The following is a 23689-nucleotide window of genomic DNA, read 5'->3' as shown; positions in this document are numbered from 1 at the left end:
AAGCTGTGTTGCTTAAATTATTTGTAGCCTTGCTACAGTAAACTAAGCGTTACTTTTCTTTACTTTTCATATGTTTTTCCTTTATGTGTAATTTTGAATACAAAACAGATTTGTATATTTAAGAGTTCAACTACACAGCCCTGTTCTGCCCCCCCCACCCCCCTTTTTTATTACTGTAAGATTATCAGGGTAGATTTAGCAGTAGACAGGCTTAGCATTTAGAAAAGTGTATGTATACTTGTGTTATTAATATAGAGTCTTTTTTATTTCCTAGTTCTTCAATCAGGTTCTTATGCTTGGGAAAACATCAATTAGTGACCTGTCAGAGCATGTGTTTGACCTTATTCTGGAGCTATACAATATCGACAGTCACCTCTTGCTTTCTGTTCTACCCCAGCTTGAATTCAAACTTAAGGTAAGTGTTTCTTATACTTTCTGTCTATTTGAAACACATGTATGCTTTTCACTATTGATACGATTTTGTACTGACAAGTTCATCACAAATTATTTGGCATATGAAACTAATATTTATATGTAAAACAAGTCTGCATTGTTTAAAAGAATACTCATAAAAGTGCTTAAGAGTAATTTAACTTCAACTGTATTAACCTACAGCGTCTGTGTGCATATGTTTTTAGGCTTCTGTTTTTCAAACAACAAGTCGATTTTTTTTTTTTTTAATGGCTTGAATCTGATCTGGTTTGTTCTCTTGGTTTACTGTAGTATTTGTTATGAAGGGCTTTAATATGTTGAAAGTACTTTGTGCTGCTAGCTGTACAGAGAAACTACATCTGTTCACAATAGTGAGGTCTGGAAGGGATAAACTGGGCCCACTGCTAATGGAAACTGATGCAGTGACTATTTTCTTTAAATAGGAAGTCTGTCACAGGTGGAAACATAGAAATATGTCTTGGATTCATTGCTACAATGATCTCTATTTTTTTTAAGATTTTTTTCCATCTGAAAAATAGCTTGTGTTTGCACTGTACCTATTTTAATAGCTTTTTTTTTCCCTTTTTGACTTTCTACTGTTTCATAGCATCTCCATCACTTGCAGAGACTCAGTATAACAGCTGATACTTCCTTTTTTCTGCTCCACCTTTATTCATTTAGTCATTTCACAAGACGTCTGTGGAAGTGGGGAGTTTGATTACTTTATTGCTAAGTTTGAAAGTGATTACTTACTGAACTTAAAAACTAGTGTGCAGTGGGCGACTTCTAAATTTGCACATATTTTAATTGTTGAGGAGAGGCTTTAGTTTTGTAGAACCTGTGGCCAGTTCTCATTGTAATGTTTATTACTGTAGTGGCTTGTTCATGCCTGTTATCTTTTCGCTAATGTTTCCTGGGTAGATACACTACATGGTTGTACAAGTTGTTTTTAGTGGCTGTATCTTTCTATTCACATTTATGAAAGAAGTGGGGCCCAGTTTACTTCTTGCTGTCTTTTTATAAAGCACACCTTTTTTCAGCCCTTAATATCTGTTCTTGGAGGTGGAGAACAATTATTCTCACTCCAGTAAAAACACTATTTCTGAAGCTGTTACTCAAGAGATTTAATTTTAACTGGTGCTGCACCCTTTTTTCATAGCCATAATTGCAGTAATCTTTCCATCTTTAGGTCCATTTAAAACTGCAGCTTCTTGAATCATCTTTGCGCTCCTAATGTGTCATGCTTGGCTCCTTCGTTGACTCTCATATGCCAGTATTTCAATACTTGCTTCTCGTTTGTATCCTATTTTACCATTGGAATCAGTAAGATTAGTAGGAACACATGTCAACTTGTTTTCTTTTAGTGCTCTAGGAACTTCTGTTCCTTCAACTGGGTGATTTTGATTCTCAGCCTTTCCCTAGTTTCTTAATACCTCTTAACTTAAAAGACATTTTTTATGTCTGCATTTCTGCTCTTTGGTTAGTATATTCTTCTGAGATCAAAAACGTGTATTTCGCTGTTTTTCATCTCCTCAGACCTTGGTCTAGTTTTTTCTTGAGGCCTAAAACCCTAAGGGTAATGTGGTTGACACTTAGCATTTGTAATATCCAGTGTTAAAATGTTTCCAAGAGATGTAAATTTTAGTAGCTACATTCTTACTGCTCTTACTTAATGCTTTATCTCTTGTTAAACTCCAGTGCTGTTTGCGGCTCTTCCCAGTGCAGGTACTGCTACTGTATGAATCGTCTTGTCGCTTGAAGTGCCTTTTTTGGGTGACTTAAGTTATAACCACAAATAATATATGCCTGTTTTGTCCTATCAGTTGTCAAATGCAATTTGACGCATCTTTTATATTAAAAAAGGGATTAAAAAAAAATCTGAGAACATAAAAACTCTCGTATAAAATAGGATAATCCTGTTTTAAATGAGTTGAGAGGTCTTCCTGTGGTTAAAAGGGCATTTTGAGGTTAAAAGGGTATTCTGAAGATGAATGTTCTGAAATATTAATGAAATACAGTCAGTTTGTGTGAGATCAGCACAAGTTCTTTCTTTATGCAGACTTGCCAGTGATGATTAAGTATTTTCCACTCCAACAACAGCTGTGGCTTTATACTAATCAGTGGCAGCTAGTGTCAAGCACTTCGAATTCAGGTCCAGGTAAATTGCCTATTAGTGTTGGAGAAGAGACTGTGATTTCAGTAAAATTTAGCACCTTACAGTGGAAGGCAGCTAATGTTGTGCTGCTTTGAATGAAAAAAAATGGACAGCAGTATCCCTATTAGCTTGATGAAGCCTTGGGTCAAATGGGCAGCACAGGACAAAGATAAGCTTGGCAGTCCCTAATGAAATATGGGAGAGGGGAGTTAGCTTTTTGAATGAAGGTCAATTAAATTTAAAGATACAACAACCATAAACTTCTGTTTATGAGCTCTGTATCTTATTCAAAGTTTGTTTAGATGGCTTTGGCTTTTCCAGATTTGGTACATGGTGTGTATTTGTCTGTGCCCATAGCTTAAGAGTTTTGCCATATAAGCTCATGTGCTATGTGCTCTCCACTAGATATTTAAACAGAAGGTTGTGGAGTGTGTTTAGGTCATGCATAGTTTTGCAGAAACGTTGAATTTTTGTTCTCTGAGATTGTCTGCTACTGCTCTTGAACATACAGGTGTGATAATAGAATTCAAATACTAGGGGTGATACTCAAATGTTTATGGGGCAGTGTGACAGTTACTGTGTTCCAGGATCTCATATTCCTTCTCTGCTGCTAAAGGGGTTTGTATTACTCTTAAAATGGAAGGTGTTGAAGGAAAGCTGTGCCCGTCTCATTGGTTGGCTTGTAAATTTTGAGGAGCAAGAATGTGTCAGATGACCTAATCTTGCATGCATTGAACAAATGGAAGTGGACATATGAAAAGGTCGTCTTCAAAGATAAATCGGGCGATTGCTCTGTTTTTGAAAATGTGCATTTACTTTAAAATTGGCTTTAAAAGCAGTTAGAAAAATTTTGGCCAGATGCAGTAGACTCATTGTAGACTTTCTCTGAGCTAGACACCAAGTGTTTGAATCAGTGGGATGCTTTAGAAAATATTTTCAGGTGCAAGCTTGGCAAGTTCCGCATGAATTCGAATAGAACCCAGTTTTTTATCATGCCAATGGAACCTCATTTGAAAAGAAATAAATCGGTTTCTTAAAATATTTTTTTTCTTTTCAGTTTAAGCCATTTTTGTCAAAGAGCTCTTTGTAAATTCTTCTGACTTGTCTAAAAAAATCTTTTTACTAGTAAGGAATGATAAATGGCTGGTTTTGTACAGATGCTAAACTTTTTTTTTAAAATATGCTGGCCATGTCATGTGAAGCCTGACGAGCAACGGAGCATTAGGGCATAGGGCGTTAAAATAGATTGGGAAGAGTAATTAGTCATCCATATAAAGAAAGAAAAATGTGACGTGGCCCTACCAAAGGCAAAGTCTATAGAGACTCGATTACTGGTAATTTTAAAAAATACTAATAATTTAAAAAAAAAAATCAAATTTTTGGGACGTCATTTGACAACAAAGTGGGAAATTCTTATCTAAAGAGAAGACAGGAATTCCTGGAAGTATGATAATATTGTTAACAACTTTGAGGGATTGCCCTTGAAAAAGTCCTTGTGTATGTTCTAACAATATATGTATTTTACTTCTTATTACTGAGGAATTAAAGAAGAATACGTTCAAGTTTATCCATCCTTCCTTCCTTTTTACTTGAGGTACATCAAGGAGACAGTTGATCAGGTTTTGAAGACGTGATTATTGAAGAATCTTGTTCTGTGAATGGGATGAGTCAGTTTACACTGAGGGGAGGCTTTCCAGCTACACTTCCTCCACCCAAAGTAAAATGCTCACTCATCGTAAATTAACTTGTAGTAATGTTGTCGAGACTGAGATGTATGCTACCACTGACGTCCTCTCGGAACGACTTGAAATACTGAACTGAATATAAAAGAGAGAGGTGCTGATGGCGAAATATTTCTGTGCTGCCTGCCTTTTTCTAGTTCTGTGCACACTTATGACACCCCCCCCGCCCCCCATTTTCTTGTGTTTGGCACTGCTGGGAGGCTTTTTCACTGTAGTTCTGCCAAGAGCGATGGGTGCCAGGCACTTCAGTGCCACACCAGCCACCTTCCTCTTGTCTTAATGACATTAATTTCTGGAGCTCTTTGACCACATGCTTAGCGAGCTGGTGCTTATCAGCGTGAAGCAATATCAGCCAGTAACGTCTTTGATTGGAGTGGAATGAGTTTCAAGAGATCCTTGTCTTCATGGGACAAGGATCTTATGAAAGTTCTAGACTATCTATTTTTAATGTAGAAAAATTCAAGGGATTTCCTGTCAGTGACCAAATTTTTGGCTACGTATGGTGGGATATGAAACTGTTAGTATAGAACTTGTGACAGAGTTTAGGTCCCTCAGTAGCTCTGTTGTGCATATTTACTATTTTGGATCTGTATTGGGTTCACATGGCAAGGGTTTGGTAGCAGGGGGTTTGCAGGGGTGGCCTCTGAGGAACCCAGCAGCTGCCCCATGTCAGATTAGAGCAAGTTTCAGTCGGCTCCACAGGGACCCGCTGCTGGCAAGAGCTGAGCCAGTGAGCAATGTTGGTTGGGCCTCTCGGAGCAGATTTAAGTAAGGGAAAAAAAACTGCTGTGCAACAGCAGCTGGGGAAGAGGAGTGAGCACCAGCCTTGCAGCCCCCAAGGTGAGTGCAGCAGGAGGTGCTCCAGGCATGCAGCACAAGTTCCCCTGCGGCCCGTGGAGCAGGCTGTCCCCCTGCAGCCCATGGGTCCCACATGGAGCAGATCTCCACGCTGCAGCCCGTGGAGGAGCCCCCGGTGGAGCAGGTGGATGTGGCCTGGAGGAGGCTGCGGCCCATGGAGAGCCCCCGCAGGAGCAGGCCCCGGGCCGGAGCTGCAGCCCGTGGAGAGGAGCCCACGCAGGAGCAGGGGGTCTGGGGGGAGCTGCCGCCCGTGGGGGACCCGTGCTGGAGCAGTTTGCTCCTGGGGGATGGACCCCGTGGTACGGAGCCGTGTGGGAGCAGCTCTTGAAGAGCTGCAGCCTGTGGGCAGCCCCCGCAGGCTCAGTTCGGGAAGGACGGCATCCCATGGGAGGGACCCCACGGGGAGCAGGGGCAGAGAGGGACTGTGAAGGAGTGGCGGAGACGAAGCGCCAGGGACTGACCGTAGCCCCCATTCCCCTGCATCGCTTGGGGAAGGATGTAGAAGAAGGTGGATGGGGAGGGAAGGTGTTTTTAGTTTGCTTTTAGTTTTTTACTAATCTAGTCTGCTAGTAGTAGGCAACAAATTAATCTCCCTATGTTGAGTCTGTTTTGCCTGTGCTGATAATTAGTGAGTTATCTCGCTGTTCTTATCTCACCCCTTGAGCCTTTTCCATCATATTTTCTCCCCTTTCCCATTGAGGAGACGGAGTGAGAGAGCGGTTGTGGTGGATGGAGTTGAGCTGGCCAGCAGGGTAAAACCACCACAGGATCTAAACAATGTGGCCATCTAGTGTTCAACCACCTTGCCACTTTGGTTCAAATATTGACCAGTTGGTCAAGATGACAGGTAACTTCAGTTGAGAATTGTATGTGTTGACTTGAATGAAGAATGCTTGGCAGTAACTGGTGTTCTCTGAAATGTGCAGCTTGTGTGCTTTATTCTTTTTTTTTCTTTTTTGTCTTATCTGTCCCAAGAATATTTTCAGTTGCTCTAACAGGTCCATGTCCTTCTTGTGCTGGGGTCTCCAGAGGTGAACACAATACTTCAGGTGGGGTCTCACGAGGGCAGAGCAGAGGGGCACAATCCCCTCCCTCCACCTGCTGCCCACCACTCTGTTGATGCAGCCCAGGATGCAGTTGGCCTTCTGGGCTGCAAGTGCACACTGAGTCAAGCTTTTAATTGACCAGAACCCCCAAGTCCTTCTCTGCAGGGCTGCTCTCAGTGAGTTCTTCTCCAAGTCTGTGCTCCTGTCTGGGATTGCTCCAACTCAGGTGCAGCACCTTGCACTTGGACTTGTTGAACCTGATTAGTTTTAAGCCATACCCTCACATCCTATTGCTGGTCACCAGAGGGAAGGGATCAGCACCTTCCTCTCTGCTCCCTCTCTTGACAAAGCTGTAGACAACAACGGGGTCATCTCTGTCTACTCTAAACCGAACAAACCAAAGAGTATTCTTAGCCATTCCTATTCAGTCATGCCTTCTGGTCCTTTCACAGTGTTTGTTGCACTCCTTTGGACACATTCTAATATTTGTATGTCCTTACTGTATTGTGAAACCCAAAACTGCACGTAGTAACCAAGGTGAGGCCACACTGTATCTGAGTAGAGTGGGACAGTCACTTCTTGTGACTGGTTAGATAAACTGTGCTTGATGCACCCTAGGATGCAGTTGGCCTTTTTGGTCACTGGGGCACATTGTTAATTTGTCGAGCTTGCCATCAGCTAAAACCCCCTGATCCCTCTCTGCAGGACAGCATTCCATCCACTTGTCACAACTTACATGTGCGTACAGGATTACATGGTCCCAGGTGCAGAATCAGGCACTTGCTCTTGTTAAATTTCGTATGGTTTCTCATTGCGCAGTGCTCTTGTATGTCAAGATCTCTCTGTATGGCCTCTCTACCCTCAAGGGAAGCAAGGGCTCTTCCCACTTTGGTATCATCTGCAAACTTGCTTTTTGTGTACTCAACTACTGTGTCCAGGTCACTGATAAAACGCTGAAGAGAACTGGCCCTAAAATTGAGCCCTGAGGAACGCCACTAATAACTGGCAGCCAGCCTGAGGTTACTCAATTTACTACAACTCTTAGAGCCTAACCATTACATAGTACTAAGAGCTTTGCCAAATTAACTCCCCCCCTCTGCCCTTGTGGTAGTCTGTCCTCCCCTTCTCCCTCTCATCCTCCTCTCCACCCCTCCACCCCCCCACCCACCCCCCCCCACCAAAAAAAATAAATGTCACTGCCTGCCCTTCATACCTATTATGGATAATCTTGTCATGACAGGATATCAAATTAATAAGGTATTCCCTTCATGAAGCCATGTCAGTTTTAACCAGTCAATGCATTGAATTTCAAGCATTTTTCAATAACTCCTAGAATGATTTTCTCCATAATTTAATCAGACATCAAGGTGAGACTGACAGGCCCGTAATTACTAGGGTATTCATTCTTGCCCTTCTTGAAAACTGGAACAACATTTGCTTGCTTTCTGTCAACTTGGACCCTTCTCAGTCTCCCAGAAAGATTTCACAGTAACATTGGCCAGTATTTTCAGTACCCTGGGATGAAAACCTTTGGAACCCATAGATTTAAGTGCAGCAAATGCCGTTCAAGTTCAATACCAGCTGGGACCTTAATCACTCCCTAGTCGCAGTCCTCCAACCCAGGGCTCCAGAGGTCCCAGCACCCATCACTGGTGTTAAAGGCAAAGAATGACCTTGGTGACTCCTTTGGCATAGATGGATCATCATCCACCTCATCGTGACCCTGTCCTTCCTATTCTAGAGTCTCGTATCTGTTGTGTAAGGGCATCTGGGAAGGCAAGGTAGATGAGAAGGACCAGAGACTTGTTTCCATTCACCTCTATCTCTCAAGTTAATCCCACTGCCTTCTGGTTGGTGGAGAGAGGGTAAAGGATCCCCTTTTTGGTGTTTATGCCTAGTCATTGTTTCTGTTCCAGCAAGGGTAGTGTGTGGTTCCACCAGGCAATCTCATGCTTGGACTCCTGGATGCTCCTCAAACTGCCCACTTTCTCCCGAAGCTCAGTCACCAAGCTGAGCAATTCTTCTACCAGAGTGTACATCCCTCGGACACTCTCACTGCTGTCCTCAGGCACTGGTAGAAAACACAAGCATGCTGCAGCTGGAGGTCTGGGTGGCTGCATGTTCCCTTGGGAGTTTGTCTGGGCAGCTGCATCCTCCTGGTTGGTGCTGATACCACAGGGGACATGAAGATATAACTTCCTGTCAAGTGGTCACCATTGCTTAACCTCCCTGAGGGGAATATGACTGGTGGACTAAGGGTGTCAGGGGCAAAGAAATCCCCTGACTACCTTGCAAGTCTCATAGAATCATTAAGGTTGGAAGAGGCCTTCAAGATCATGTGGTCCAACCATCACCCTACTACCCATGTCACCCACTAAGCCACGTACTCCTCTTGACACAGCGGTTGCTGCTGCTGCTAGTGCTGGTTTCCCGTGGTTTGAACAGCTTTCCTGTCTGAACAGGAAAGGAATATTGCTAAAATTTAACACTATGTGAGAGCTGTGTCAAAAATCGTTTGCCTCTCATTGGTGTTTTTTTAACCTTATTTTGGAAATGGGACTGTGGGATCAGCAGAACACCCACTGAAATTCATCCAGCTAACCTCTTTGATGAGGAACAGCCATTAATGCCTGATCTTGGCATTAAAAAGTGATGTGTTTAGAGATCTAGCACTGACACAGAAGCACTATCAGTGCAGGAGAGAACAGAGATAAGACTATTCTTGTGTAGGTCAACTTGTAACTGAAACTGATGTCCCTTCATTTGAATTTGATATTTGATTTTCAGAAATTGGTATTACAGAAATTAAATATCCGTTTAATGTCCCAGAGAATGAAAAGCTCGTGAATGGGGTATTTAGGAATAAAACCGTAATGGATTATTTGTCTTTGTTTTACTTTTCTACTAAACCAATGTTACCTAATGAATACAATCAGCAAATTGTTGGCTTGTATTACTTTAGAGCTGCCTGTCTTCCTGGACATGGTAGTTAAATTTTTTGGCAAGTTTCAGGTTGTGTCCACTTCTACTCGTAAAGCTGCCCAGATTATCAGTGCTGCCTATTCTTTTGGGCTTGCCTACTTATAACAGTCTGACCAACTTCAGTGGTTACTGACACATCATAAGACGTAGGCAGAAGAGCAGCAGCCTTGGGAGCAGGGTATTGGGAATTAGAAGTAACAATGTTCAGTGTCAGTTTTTATTGGTGAATCTTTATGGAACACGATTAAGCATGAAGAGTGTCGGATCGTACCTAAGAGAAAAGGTGAAGAACATGACGATTAAGTTACACAATGCATCATAGGATGGAGAAGGATTGAGGTTTTTCTAGAGCTTATTGTACTGATTTTTTTCCTCGGGGAAAAAAAGTAGATTAAAGTAGAATAAGGAGAGAGACTGTGACAGTGATTTGTTCATTTATTAACAACTACAGGTTGATTTTATTACCTTCAGGGTCTTAAATGAGAATATCTCAAGGAGACCAACTCCTGGGCACAAATTGAGAAAATACCAAATAGTCCTGGTCTATAATCACAAATATTCGTTGTTTCCACAAGCAGGTCTATAAACATGGGTGCTTATCGTGTAATTGGATTACTGCCTAGTATAGTGAAAGCTTCTTCTTTGGCTAATTCGTTAAAAGGTATCTCAATTTTTTTCTATATTTCTGGCTATGCAATAAAGCAGTTGAATGCTTAGTGTCTCTGCTACTGCCCTTCTTCCAGGGTTACTTGCTCTGCATCTGTGTTGATTGCCTAGAGAAATTCAGAGGTGTGCGGTACTTTCAATATTTTGTTGGTTTAATCAGGAGGGGATAGGATATGAGTAATGGAGGTCGGACTACTACAGGCTGGGGAAAAAAAGTTAAAGTTCTTTTAGGGCATCTGAATCTGTTATGTAACGGACACTGGTAAGCTGAAACTCAGGAAAAGAAAAGATACCGTTTACTGCAGTTTAAGAGGAGGTTGTAGATGACTCAGTAAAATGTCAGTCTGAATTTGAGTCAGATAAATCAGTCAAATACAGACAAAAAGTGTTAATAACTACTATTAAAGCTGCTAATATTAAATACTAAGGTGTATTCAAAAGCACTATAGTTTCATGTAATGTAGTAATAAATCAGTGTCAGATTTCTTCATCCTTGTCTTGCTCTGGTACTTAAAAGGATTTTAAATATGCTTTGACTATTCTTAGGGAGCTGAATTGAAAGAAGATACGGGAAAACTTTTCAGCCCATTTATGGTATTGACTCAGGAGAAACAGTTGGTCTTTAAGGCTGGTGTTGTCAGAGAACTCTGACAACTACATTATGCTCTTATTCTTTGGTCAAATTCAGAAGGTGATGTTGAACTAATAAGAGCGTCAAAGATGGTGGAAAAGAACATTATTTGAAAAAGCTCATGTCTATTACAAGAAAGAGGAATGAAATAATAAGGGGTGAATAACAACGTGTTCAATCAACTTGACTGCACTGCCCTATTTTCAAAGAACTGTTGCGGCCAGTTGTTTTCTTAATAAGCAAAAGAAAAAAATATATTTGAACTGCAAATACGCATTAATTGCACAAATATTAGCTCACATTTCCAAAGCATGTTTTAAGCTTCAAATGCTGTGTATTGTACTAAACAAGCGTAATGCAAACCAGTGCTGATGAAAACGTACTGAAGAAGGTCTTGTTTTATCTTTGTCAGTGTTAATTTTTTTTTAATATGAAAGAAAAGCATCTGTTGTAACTTAGCAGTTTTAAATACAGGCTTAAATACAGACTTTAAATCCAGGACCAGATACTCTGTGTGTCAGATCTTGGGTACTCAATCTGATGTCCTTTAAAAACCTGTGCTCTGAAAACTTTTTAATTAAATGTTTGTAATAAAACTGTTCAAGAGAACTGTATACTTTTACGTGTAGGTAGAAGTAAAATGAGTTTTGTGACTTTTATGCTGTGATTGATTTGTATAAATTTGTATAAGCATGTTATCAGATTTCCTAACAGCAACACCTATAAATGATGATTAAAAAGATTTATACATCCACATTTACCACCAGGCATTGATCAGTAGGTTTTTTGTCACTGCGTTGCATTGTTTTCACTGCCTTCATTGTTTTGTCTTCTTCCAGCATTAACGAAGGCTTTTTTGTCTCAAGGTACACATTTGTATACAAGAAAAACCTATTATTTTTTATTATGATTTTTTTGAATTGTGTAAGTATATTGTTATTATATAGTCTAAAAGCTGTTCAAAGCAGTATTTTGCTTTTGGGGTGTGTTATTTTATGGCTGGTTTACTTTTCTGTTTTTTAAAAATTGTGTTCATTTTCCAGAGCAATGACAATGAAGAACGCCTCCAGGTTGTAAAACTTCTAGCAAAAATGTTTGGGGCAAAGGATTCCGAGTTGGCATCTCAGAACAAACCGCTCTGGCAGTGCTACCTGGGAAGGTATATGCTGTTTTAGTTCTCTTCCCAGTAGAGAAAAAAAAATCAAAGAATTGTAATTCAATATTTTTCAATTCTACCTCTTTAATTTTCCTCAAGTGATATAGCTAAGTGTGATATCCTCATGCTTTATCTGAAATCTGGCAGATAACACTAAGGAGATTATTTTATATATATCCTCTGCATTTATGATTCTGCAGAGTGAACAATTACAAGTCATCCTTTTTTAATTCATATTTTGCAACTATCTTTACTGCTATTGCCAAGAAAAAATAACATTTTATTAGAATTTTTTAACAAATGATGGAATCATTATAAAATATATTCAATGATGGATTAATTATAAAATAATATCAGATAACATTTGCATTATCAGATATTATGAGGTCTGGTTTTGTGACTTTCATGTACAGTATTTCTTTACTGATTTCAATTTTTTAAATTACTTGTGTGCCTTAAAGGAGGTATGTAGTATTTACAATGCAGAAAACACACTTAGTCTTTTGTTTTTAAAATATTCTACCAGTTTGAAATAGGAAATAAAGCTGGAGCTTGTAGTCGGAAGGAACTTAAATATGGATACTATGGTGAAAATACTTTTGGCTTGAGTAAATGAGGATAAATCCTATAAATTATTATGAATGCAGTAGTTTGTAATTTAGCATTTGATCATATCAAAACCAGAATGTCCTCAACAAATGCTACTTCTAAAAGTACAGGAAACTTAATTGAAGGAATTCATTTTTCTTGATAGTATGTAACATTTCAAATATTGCGTGTAATTTAAAAATCCCAAATTTGAACCCAAAGAAAAATACTTCATTGTGTTATGATGTGAAACAATATGGTCACGTGCAATCCGTTGTTCACAATTACTATTTTCCATTAGTTATGAACCACATATATGTATTTACTTTTTTCAAGGATTTTAAATAAGTTACAATAGTAATTACTAGAGAAGACATTCCTAAATTCTCTTCATTTAGAAAAGTACCTAGTTTTTACTTAGACATTTCTTAAAGCCTTTGTATTTGATAAATAAATGTTTCCAAAATTTGCTTTTAAGTTGTTTAAAACCAGGTGTTTTGATGACCTCAAAATGCATTTTATCTTTCAAAACAACATAGCTCTCGTTGCAGCAATAGTTTTGTTATAAAAATACTTATTTTCTCATGCTTAACTTTATGTACTAGGTTTCAAGCATCAAATTTAATTCAGTCTTCTAAAACCAAGTCTTACAGAAGTTGAATGATCCATTTTGGAAGAAATTTGTACTAGGTTAGATTGGTTTGCTGTCTGTCTTTAAAGAGGAGAACAACATCACAATCTTAAAACCTTTTTCAGTTGCAGATACATAGTTCATGATTAACTAAGTGGAGCATCAGAGAAATGATACTTAAAATGTGTGAGACATCTTTCACTAAATAGCTGTTGTCTGCCCCGAGTTTTTCATGTGTACTAGGAGAAGATATTTCCCTTCCTGTATAGAACATGAATTAATACATGAGTACAGCACTTTTTTTCTTAAGTTAAAGAAATTCAAATTAATACCATAAAATTAGAGCTGTTTTGCACAAGTAACTGTGCATGGGAGGCATAAAAATCTTTTTAGAGATTGTTTGAGACTGTGTGGAAATGATCTATTTGCTTTGGTGAATGATATTTTTTCTTGTTGTAATACATTGTCTTGTTTCTAAATAGGTTTAATGATATCCATGTACCTATTCGTCTTGAATGTGTGAAATTTGCAAGTCACTGCCTTATGAACCATCCTGACCTAGCAAAAGACTTAACAGGTACCAGATTTACTATAACATTAAAATTCAATTTTAAGTCTCTGGAGAAGTCAGGAAGGTTAGTTGTCATCCTTAGTAACATTCTGTGACGTTATAGAGGGGACAATTGAGGTTAGATTTCCAAATTGCAGAGTCCCTTGCTTTGAACACTGCTCTCAGGCTAAGGGGTTTGTGCATGAAGAATGCCTTAATCAAAGAGAGCACCCTCCTTCTCTTACAGTAGCTGCATTCCCAACTGCTGTTGAAATTAAACACCATGAGACCAGGCAAAATAAGCCTGCCAAACAAAACAGTCATGGCATTTATTAGGGTGCAGAACAGAGACATGGGTTCCACAAAGCAGAAATGTGTAAATATTATGCAGCAACTGTCTAAAGTATCAAAACAGTCCTTGGAACTGTGACCACAGCCATTGGTTTCTGCTCCTTTGTACCAAAATCAACTGGCAGTTCAAGACCTCTGTAGGAAGAAAGCAACTGGCATGGGTAGAAGCATATAGTATTTGTTGCTCCCTGTGACAATAAGGAGATAGACAATAATAAGATCCCACTCTTAATGAGCAGAAGTGCAATTAAAGAGAATGGGTTGATTTTTTTCAAAGCTTATAATGAAGACAGTATCTTCCCCTGATCACTAAACTCCCACTTGTTCTTTGGAGGTGTTATCTTTGACCATTTCCTCTAAGCAGAAAATTTAAGGGGCTGTTAATTGCATGGGGTTGCACTCCTGCCTGTTGAACATTTGTCAGTTCATACAAATACAGGCAAGCTATAGTTATCCCATAATCCCATAGTTAATTGTATTGTTAAGGCAGGTTTTTTTAGAGAAAAAAAAAAAAGAAAATAGTTTCTGGATCTTTCTTTAATGGAATGGTAAAGCTTATCAGAGGTGTATTTTCAAGTTTTTCTTTTTCCTTTTTTTTTCCTTTTTCCTTTTTTTTTGACATTGCTGAAAGACTTTGTGCCCCCTCTAATGGTATCCTCTGGGAAATGTAATGTTGCTTGCCCCTCTCTCTCCCCACAATACTTATAAAAGTCAAATTGTTCATAAAATTTTTCGCTCACTGATGTTGAAGAAAAGAATTGTTTTGCACAATGGCAATTGTCTTCATTTGTTTTAGTTTATTATGTTTTCATGTGGAACAATTTTTAAAAGCTATTTGATTTTTAAATTTCATAACTTCCATAAATACAAAGCTTCGTTTCTTGATGTGCTTTTCCAACACTTGTACTGATTACCAGCAATGTTAGTAGTCAGTATTTCAGATGAGACTTGAAAATTTTCACTCTTCATTGAACAGTAATAAGAGTGCAGTAACCTCTGGTTTATTTAGAGCAAGCTTTGAATTTTCAAGGTTTCGTTATGTTCTCAGCGTTTCACTGATGTATGCTGCATACAGTGATCTTAATGTCTTTTTTTGGTGTGCTTTCCTGCCTGTGTGTGTGACTACATTAACCTAGAACACGTACTTCTAAAAAGATAAATGAACTTTGCTGGTCTGTTTTGTGCTTTGGTAGTTTTCTAAAATGATATTAAGCAGCTAAAACATTTGATATTTATAAGCAGAAATCTTAAAATGTTGATGGTGTAAGATTTCTGGTAGTACCAAATATGTAGCAATATGCCAACATAATCTAGAAAAAAACTGTTCTATGTTGAATGAATTAGGTTTTGTCTAAATAAGCATTTTTAGCTTGGTGAAAGAGCATGCTTCTGAAGTATGTCTCTTGATTTGTCCCTGCTTGCTATGCTCACGTGGTTCACACTGCGGAGTGTTCTGGAGCACGTGAACCAGATTCCTTTGGGAAAGTACAGAAGTTGTGTTCAGGAGTGCAACTGATGTGCTCTGTCAACTAGTTATAGGAATCTGCAGGAAGAGAGTAGCCTCTAGCCTGAAGTAAGACTTTAAAATGTGTATGTAGTGTGGATGTCAAGTTCTTAGAAGAACTTCAGCATCTATTCAGCTCTATAGATGCAGTTCTCTTGGACTGTAATAGTTGCAAATGTAGATTATAACTAATTATTACAAGAAATAATTTTTAATAACTGAATCTCTCAACTCTTATTTCCTTAACGCCAGAAACATAAGTATTGAGTGTTCTAAGTGAATAAAAAGTTTATTATTCACATTCCAGTTAATCTTAGGAAAAATTAGTGGCTTCTTACTGTCTGTACTCAAAACTGTAGAAACCCATGGCTTTCTGTTTCTGTCCATTGGGTAGCCGCTAGAGAAATAAAAGTTATCTGAAGTTGTATACCTCAACTGAAGTGCTTATTTTATTTTATTTCCCCAGAATATCTTAAAGTAAGGTCACATGATCCTGAAGAGGCAATAAGGCATGATGTTATAGTATCCATAGTTACTGCTGCTAAAAAAGATCTTCTGCTTGTCAATGATCACCTGCTTAATTTTGTCAGAGAACGAACACTGGACAAGCGGGTAAGACATTAAGTACTAATGGTGGCTATGCATTATACTTCTAGTCTTTTGTATCTTACTGTAATTAGCTGTCTTTTTCTTAAAAGCAAAGCTTCTTAAGAATGCTGAGCTAATTTTAAAATTACTAACGAAAACCCATATAATGCAAAAAATTTCGAGACAATGTACTTAATGAAATAGCTTTTGCCCCTGACTGGAATGCAACATTTTTTATTGTGCTGTATTATTATTTAATGTAGTATGATCAAAAAAATACTATATGCCGAAGAACAACTATGTCACTCCAATTGTCTAGTTTTCATAGTAGTTTTTGAGTAAAATGAGACCCTTGTAAGATATTCTAACATTTTTCTTATGATATTTTGAGAACAAGTTTCAAAATGTATGGTAGATTACTAATGCAAATTGTTCCACCGTCAGAAGTGGCTACGTTGTCTGCCTTTAATTAGTTCATTGAAAAACTGCAAATGGGTGTAGTAGCTTTCAAGTTTGAATAGCCTTGAAATTTAGTTTAGCTATGTTTCGTTATTCGGCAAAACTTAGGATGTTTTCTGCTTACATTAGAGTATGGTAAACGAGGCTGTTAATGGCAAACTTAAAATTAGTATTATCACCTGATTTTTCATTTGGTGACATGCTTTCCCATGGTGCAGACATAATACAATCTCAAGTATTTGATGCAGATCTGTGAAAAAGGGTGTTGGCTTAAACTTGTAACAATTCTAAAATCAAGAGGCGTACTTGCATAGTAGTTACCTACATTGAAATGCTTAGCATAATAGATATAATGCAGTATTTGTCTTAATGAGAAGAAACTGTACTTATAACTCAATTAAACTATTTTATTTTGGGGAAGAATAGAAAATACCAGGAAGCTCCTCAGTCTTTTCAAATTTGAGTTTTGAACTGCTAAACTGTGGTACTATTTCTTTTTCCCAAGTGGAGAGTGAGGAAAGAAGCTATGATGGGACTTGCACAGATATACAAGAAATACTCATTACAGTCAGAAGCAGGAAAAGAAGCTGCAAAACAGATATCATGGATAAAAGATAAACTTCTGCATATATATTATCAGAACAGTATTGATGATCGGTAAGTCCACCTTTTGAAAGCTGGGTTTTCTGTGGATAACTGTGGTATCTTGTTTTTCCTTCAAGCTTAAGTGCTGACGAGAAGATGACTTGATAATTGTGTGTGTTCTTATCAAGTGCATAATCTTACACAGCCAAATTTTGTTCTTTGCTGTTTTCTTCTGCTTGTATAAGGCCAAAAGTGATTGTAAGAAGCTGAAAATTTTGAAATATTCCCAACCTGTACTTCACCACTGCTTTCATAAAGGAGGGTTTTGTTTACCTTTCAGTAACTTGCTGATTTTTATGTTAAAATCCAGTAAGTAAAATTGCCGTAACAAACTTGCTTTGGACTTGCAAGTCCAATTAGTAAATATAGTGGTGATGGTTAAGGCATCTCACTCTGTGGAAGGTTAGTTTTTCTGTATGATAACAGCCCAGAATTAGAGCCTTGTGATTTGTGGTGAAAGCAATGACTCTGTCATCCCAGCTGTATGCCCTATTTCATTGTTTGTATTGAAAAACAGTTGCACATTAGGAACTACTTTGGGAACTAGTCTGCCTTGACTAAGCAATTGGACTTGTTGGCTTTGGAGATGGATCTTTGGTCTTCACAGCATGATCAAATACAAATGGCATTGCAAACTCATACAAATCTTTTCAAAAATTTACACTCTTAAAAAGTTGCCTGCAAAATAATCAGTCATTTCTTGGTACCATGGAAGTGGAAGGAACTGTCTGGATCATCAGGTCCAGTCTTATTCATTCACAGTTTCTTAAACTTCAAGATCTTTTTAAGCTAGCTGGGTTTGTGTTTTGACCACCTGATCCCATTGGATGACTCTAGTAACTTAAGCTTGTGTGTAAGGATGAGGATTTTACTCTCATTTCTAGCCTAAAAACGTACATGATCGAAACATGGGTGTGGTTTTCCTTTTGTTTTATTTCACTGTCTGTCCTAAGTAACTGTCAGACCTAATCCTTTTTCTCCTGTTTCTAAATGAGGACCTTCCATGTCATAGCAGAAGCTTTCATTAATTTCATTCATTTCAAAATTATTGTTGAATGTACCTGCGTTTTTACTGTGGAAGCAACAGAAATGGGATAAACTCAGCCCTTCAAGAAGGGGGCCAGGGAGGAGTGGGGAAAAAGCCAGTTTCTTCTGACTAGTATCTGAATTCTCCTTCTGGGCTTCATGATAACGTGTAATGGTCTGTGACTGTTTTTATTTTTTCTGTTTTTTTCCTCGTACTTTAAGCCCTGTATATGGGGTCAGTTCAAAAATTGACTGCAATACTTATCCTTTGGGCCAACAGTTAAGAGACATCCTTCTCTAAAATCCTTTGATTTCTATCTGGGTTAATAAATCCGATAATGATAATGTCATCTCCTAAATGTCCTACTGCTAGCATTAACGGTACGTCTTCCATAATGGTGTCTTTTTGTTTAATTTATGCTGAGTTTTATTGGAAGTTAGGTGACTTGACTTTTAGGTTTTTTTTAATAAATATGTCTTTATATGCCACAACTGATCTCTAGGATGTCTGAGAATTTCTGAACAAACACTTTAACAATTTAAGACCCCTTTCTTGCTTAACAGTTCCTTAACACTGTCTTTCAGGTTACTTGTTGAACGCATCTTTGCTCAGTACATGGTCCCTCACAACTTGGAAACAAATGAACGAATGAAATGTTTGTATTACCTTTATGCAACACTGGATTCAAATGCTGTGAAGTACGTGCTATTTTTGACTTGCAAAATAATTTTTAATACAGTCATTGTAAGTTGGTTCTAAATTGTTATGAGTACCCTAAGCCAGTGGACAAAAGTAGTTCAACAACTATTAGTAAATGGAATATAGCAATACTGTATGTATTGATCTCCTGTATGTATTGTACAGTATGTATTAATACTGTATGTTGTAATCTCTTCAAATGAGAGTTTGAAAAAATTAATAGGGTGGTTTTTAACAAGGTGTGGTACCCTTTAACCATAAACAGCGAAAAAATAGTAGTGCCAAAGAACTGGCAAAAAGCTTTTGAGTGCATGTTAGTCCTTTTATGTGTTGAAAGAGAGAACACAGATTAGTAGCGTTGACTAGCTTTAGATCTTATCTGAAGATTTAAGAATCAACATACTCCTCATTTTGGCAGCCAGGATAACTCCAGAGTGGGAAGGAATTATTTGTTTGTCTCTTCTCCTTCAATATTCATTTTACTTCCAATTTTGTTTGGAGAAGGTAATTACTTGCCTTAAAATTAGTGCATGTATGTGAATTTGAATAATGCCAGTTTTGCTGCTGTAATGTTCATTGTTGTGATTGAATTTACTTAGTTTTACGTTGTTTTTCATTTAGTAGTACTCAGTCACTTGAAAATTAAATGTAATTTTTCTCATGTGGGAGACTGTTTATCATAGATTGGCTAAAAAAAACCCCACCCACAGCATTCAAATACTAGAGAAATTTGTGTTTGAATCTCCTGAGTTTGTCTAACATGCCTGCATAAGTTACAACGGTGTAGCACAGTAAAATAAAGAATAATGTATTAAAAATAAAAGCTGCTACTGTTCTAGCAATTTTGGTATAGGCTAAACAAAGTGCAGAATGGGATTTTTTCAGTGCTTGTTATTTCACGCAACAAATAACTTCTGAATTCTACAGTTGGCGTATGCAGCAGTATGTATTTTAAAGATTCAGTATATTCAGTTAGTTAAATAGGACTGACTTTACTTGTGGATTCTAGAAGTTTTAAAAATGAGTGATTTTTTAAAAAATTCTTTTTACTAGATTTTTTTTTAATTTTTAGATCATTTTTCCTGGAAAGTGTGCTGATTTTCAGTTTTGTAGACTATCTCTAATGCATCTCTTACAAGTCTAATCATGTCCACTTTTTGCAACTTGTTCTAGTAACTGCTTCCTGTGTAAGAAAAACATTGTTTTGATGATAAAAATCTTAGGCTGCTTCTTAGAATGTTTTTAGAAGAATGATTTCAGACTTGTACAAATGAGTTCTTTATAAGACAGATATCAATTACTTCCCAGTTCTTTTAAAGGCAGTATAGTTAAGCGTCTGAAATAAAACTTGTTTCAAAATCACATTTTGTACCAGTATAGTATGATCAATTAAATTTTCCATATCATTCAATTAGGAAACATTTAGAATTTGCTCGCAGAGCAATGATGTTTCATGTGACAGGAATATTTAGAAGACGTTTAGAAGAACACTTAAAATAATGTAAAGGCTCTTGTTGGACAGTTACATTATTTATTGAATAGAAGACTTTGACAACTCTTTTTTTCTCTTTTCTTCTTCCATTCTGTTTTTTAGAGCATTGAATGAAATGTGGAAATGTCAGAATCTGTTACGACATCAAGTAAAGGATTTAGTTGACCTAATAAAACAACCAAAAGTAAGTTATATTTGTCTTTATTCCACAGTGAATATGCAGTTATACTTAAAAAAAAAAAAAAAAAAAAAAACAGAACAATAAACAACAACAACAAAAAACAACTTTTTAAAATTCCATTATTTCCATTAGTTCCATCTGAAGCTTATTATTAATGACAGAAAATATTTTGATTCCATTAGACTATGCTTTCAGTAAGAAATCTGTATATATTTTGTCAGTAAGAGCAGGTGTTTTAAAGATTTTTTTTAAAGTTTTTTTCTAGCCACTTAATATTAAATTATGTGCTCCCCCTGTTTAAGAGCTACATGTTGCCATCCAGGATTGTTCTGGTTCTCAAACAAGAGAAAAAGATGGTATATTGTTTTTGACTGCCAGATTGAGTAATTAAGAAAAAATACCTAAACATGCTGATTTCTTATCTTATATAAATTAGTAACATTTGAGAGATGAGAGTATTTTATCTTTATATGTTACTTGTTTTTCTTTCCTCTTGGAAACTTCTTAAATGTTGTGTTGGAGGTGACAGACTAGTGTTGAATTCTTTTATTCCTAGTGGGCATATTTCTAAAAGATAGACATATCTAGAAGATTTAGGATATACTCACAGTAAAATTTAGATTTGTTTTAGTTGTATGTATATGCATATTATCATTTAAAAAAAATAAGGTGAAATTCTGCATGTGATTTGGAACATGATTATGACTTGACTTCAGTGCTACAAGTTTAATCTGTTGGTGTTTTAACAGTAATAGTGTATCCTATAAAGTGTTACTGTGTCCATGTTCATATATTTAAGTCTTTTATATGTGTATATACTCAAACATCACAGGTAAATTTAATGCAGTTTAATGACTGAATTATTTTACTGCAATTGTCTGAACACGATGAGAGGGTAACTGCATTTTTACAAGTGTAATTGGATTATCTAATGTCTGCTTGGAAATGCTACTGTCTCGCAGATAGCAGTAGTTCTATTGAAATCTTAGTCTTGCAGTCCTGTTTGAGTTATATTCAAGGTGATTTTAGTGAAATTCATAATTTTGCTTTAGGGCAATTAAAACATACCGTAATGTTGTATTGAATTCTTTAGTGCAGTAACCGCTAATACAGTAATAATTCATTGTGTTTCAGTGACTACTGAAATCATTTTAATCTACTTTATTGTATTTTTGGTGTAATTTAAATACATTTATGCATCATTTAAAACTTGAGTTAGCTTCTTGATATATTCTGCATTTCAGTTGAAAGTGAAATTTCAAGTTTTCCCTTTGTTTTCGGGGGAAGTAAAGAAAGTGCTTTCTTGGTTGTAAAATATCAAGTGTGACTTAAAATTAAATATTTAATTTTAATAAATGTCAGCATAAGCATTGCATTGAAAATGGGGTATTCTGTTTATGTGTTTGCTTTTGTCCATGTCTTTTTCATTGCATCTTTCATGATTAAGTATTGATTCTCTACACTTGAATGTTTTTTGTGTAACAGGAGTGCATGTGTGATTTCAGGCAGCTTGTGGTGTTGTGGGCAACACAGCTTGTGCTTTCAGGCAGTCTGAGGTGCTGTTGTGGGTGACAACACAGTGCTGAGTGAGGGGATATTTCTTAATTTAGTTTGCTGTCTATTAACATAAACTTTTAATTATTGATTCTGGTATTGAGAAATGAAAGTGAACAGAATCACAGAATCGTCTAGGTTGGAAGAGACCTCCAAGATCACCCAGTCCAACCTCTGACCTAACACTAACAAGTCCTCCACTAAACCATATCACTAAACTCTACATCTAAACGTCTCTTAAAGACCTCCAGGGATGGTGACTCAACCACTTCCCTGGGCAGCCCATTCCAATGCCTAACAACCCTTTTGGTAAAGAAGTTCTTCCTAATATCCAACCTAAACCTCCCCTGGCGCAACTTTAGCCCATTCCCCCTCATCCTGTCACCAGGCACGTGGGAGAACAGACCAACCCCCACCTCACTACAGCCTCCTTTAAGGTACCTATAGAGAGCGATGAGGTCTCCCCTGAGCCTCCTCTTCTCCAGGCTGAACAACCCCAGCTCCCTCAGCCGCTCCTCATAAGCCTTGTTCTCCAGACCCCTCACCAGCTTCGTTGCCCTTCTCTGGACTCTCTCGAGCACCTCCATGTCCTTCTTGTAGCGAGGGTCCCAAAACTGAACACAGTACTCGAGGTGAGGCCTCACCAGAGCCGAGTACAGGGGGACAATCGCTTCCCTAGACCTGCTGGCCACACTGTTTCTTATACAAGCCAGGATGCTGTTGGCCTTCTTGGTCACCTGAGCACACTGCTGGCTCATATTCAGCCGACTATCAACCAGTACTCCCAGGTCCTTCTCGGCCAGGCAGCTTTCTAACAAGCACAAATAAGCTCTTCAAGAAACACCCTTCAGCTCCCTATTAGATAATTTTGTTCCCCAGTTCACAGTCTCCAGTCCCCTTGCCACACACTGTGGTCATGCTGTGGTGGTTCCTTTTCTTTTGCTGCAGCTCAGTACTTAACCCACTGCTCCAGCCTGGGTACCTCCACTGGCCGCAGTCCCTTTAGAGCCATACCTTCTCCTTGCATCTCCTCTCCACTCCTGCTCAGGCAACTCTTACCCTTGTATCTGTAATGCTCTCATGTCTCTCATGCCCCTGCTCAGGTGTCTTTTTTTTTTTTTTTTTTAATTTTCATTCAGAAGTCTAGAAACTATGTTGAAACAAATGTTTTGTATGAAACAAAACCAAAATGAGTTAGTAACCTTTTAGAAGATAACGTAATGTTACCATACGTCCATTTTCGCTTTGGTCGAACTTCTACCCTTATTAATCACAGTAGCTTAATTGTTCATTTTTCTCCTGTAGGTGTTCTCCTTGTGGCAAGTGTAGGTATTGTGAGAGCTCCAAGACAACAAAGATAGGACAAGAATCAGAGTACAAAGTTGCCACAAGGGAATTTTGAGTAGGTAGTAAGGAGGAAAAAAAATAAGTCAGTAAGGATGATCAAATCTGGGAACAGGTTATCCAGCAAGGCTGTGAAACCATTCTTGTAAATACTTAAAAACTCAACTAAATGAGGACTAGAGCAAATTGAGTAGACAGTTCAACCAGGTGAGCTACAGTTGTCCCTTCCAACCTAAATTATTCTGTGATTATGGATCTTCGAATTTTCCACTCCACTGTTTTTTCCCTATCTTGGAAAATTTTGTCATTTAGAGAAATTCTACAGGGTTTCCCCCCTTTGGGCTTTTTTCTTCCTTTTTTTTTTTTTTCCTTTTCCCTGCTTTAGCCTTTCCCCAGTGCAAGGACTAT

At 37.8% G+C, this 23689-nt stretch overlaps 1 protein-coding gene across 4 annotated transcripts in view; it reads left to right on the top strand.

The window, feature by feature from the left end:
- PDS5B (PDS5 cohesin associated factor B) overlaps positions 1 to 23689 on the top strand; it is a 112545-nt gene that overhangs the window by 41554 nt on the left and 47302 nt on the right. For all 4 annotated transcript variants that reach the window (XM_035542709.2, XM_035542711.2, XM_035542712.2 and 1 more), the window contains exons 8-14: positions 275 to 415; positions 11556 to 11671; positions 13370 to 13464; positions 15759 to 15904; positions 16845 to 16996; positions 18596 to 18709; positions 20305 to 20386. In XM_035542709.2, the coding sequence (XP_035398602.1) occupies positions 275 to 415; positions 11556 to 11671; positions 13370 to 13464; positions 15759 to 15904; positions 16845 to 16996; positions 18596 to 18709; positions 20305 to 20386 (846 nt within the window). The remainder of the gene's footprint in view (positions 1 to 274; positions 416 to 11555; positions 11672 to 13369; positions 13465 to 15758; positions 15905 to 16844; positions 16997 to 18595; positions 18710 to 20304; positions 20387 to 23689) is intronic.

The sequence above is a fragment of the Cygnus atratus genome, chromosome 1, assembly GCF_013377495.2.
Source record: "Cygnus atratus isolate AKBS03 ecotype Queensland, Australia chromosome 1, CAtr_DNAZoo_HiC_assembly, whole genome shotgun sequence".
Classification (NCBI taxonomy): Eukaryota; Metazoa; Chordata; class Aves; order Anseriformes; family Anatidae; genus Cygnus; species Cygnus atratus.
This window is presented reverse-complemented; position numbering and strand designations above follow the sequence as displayed.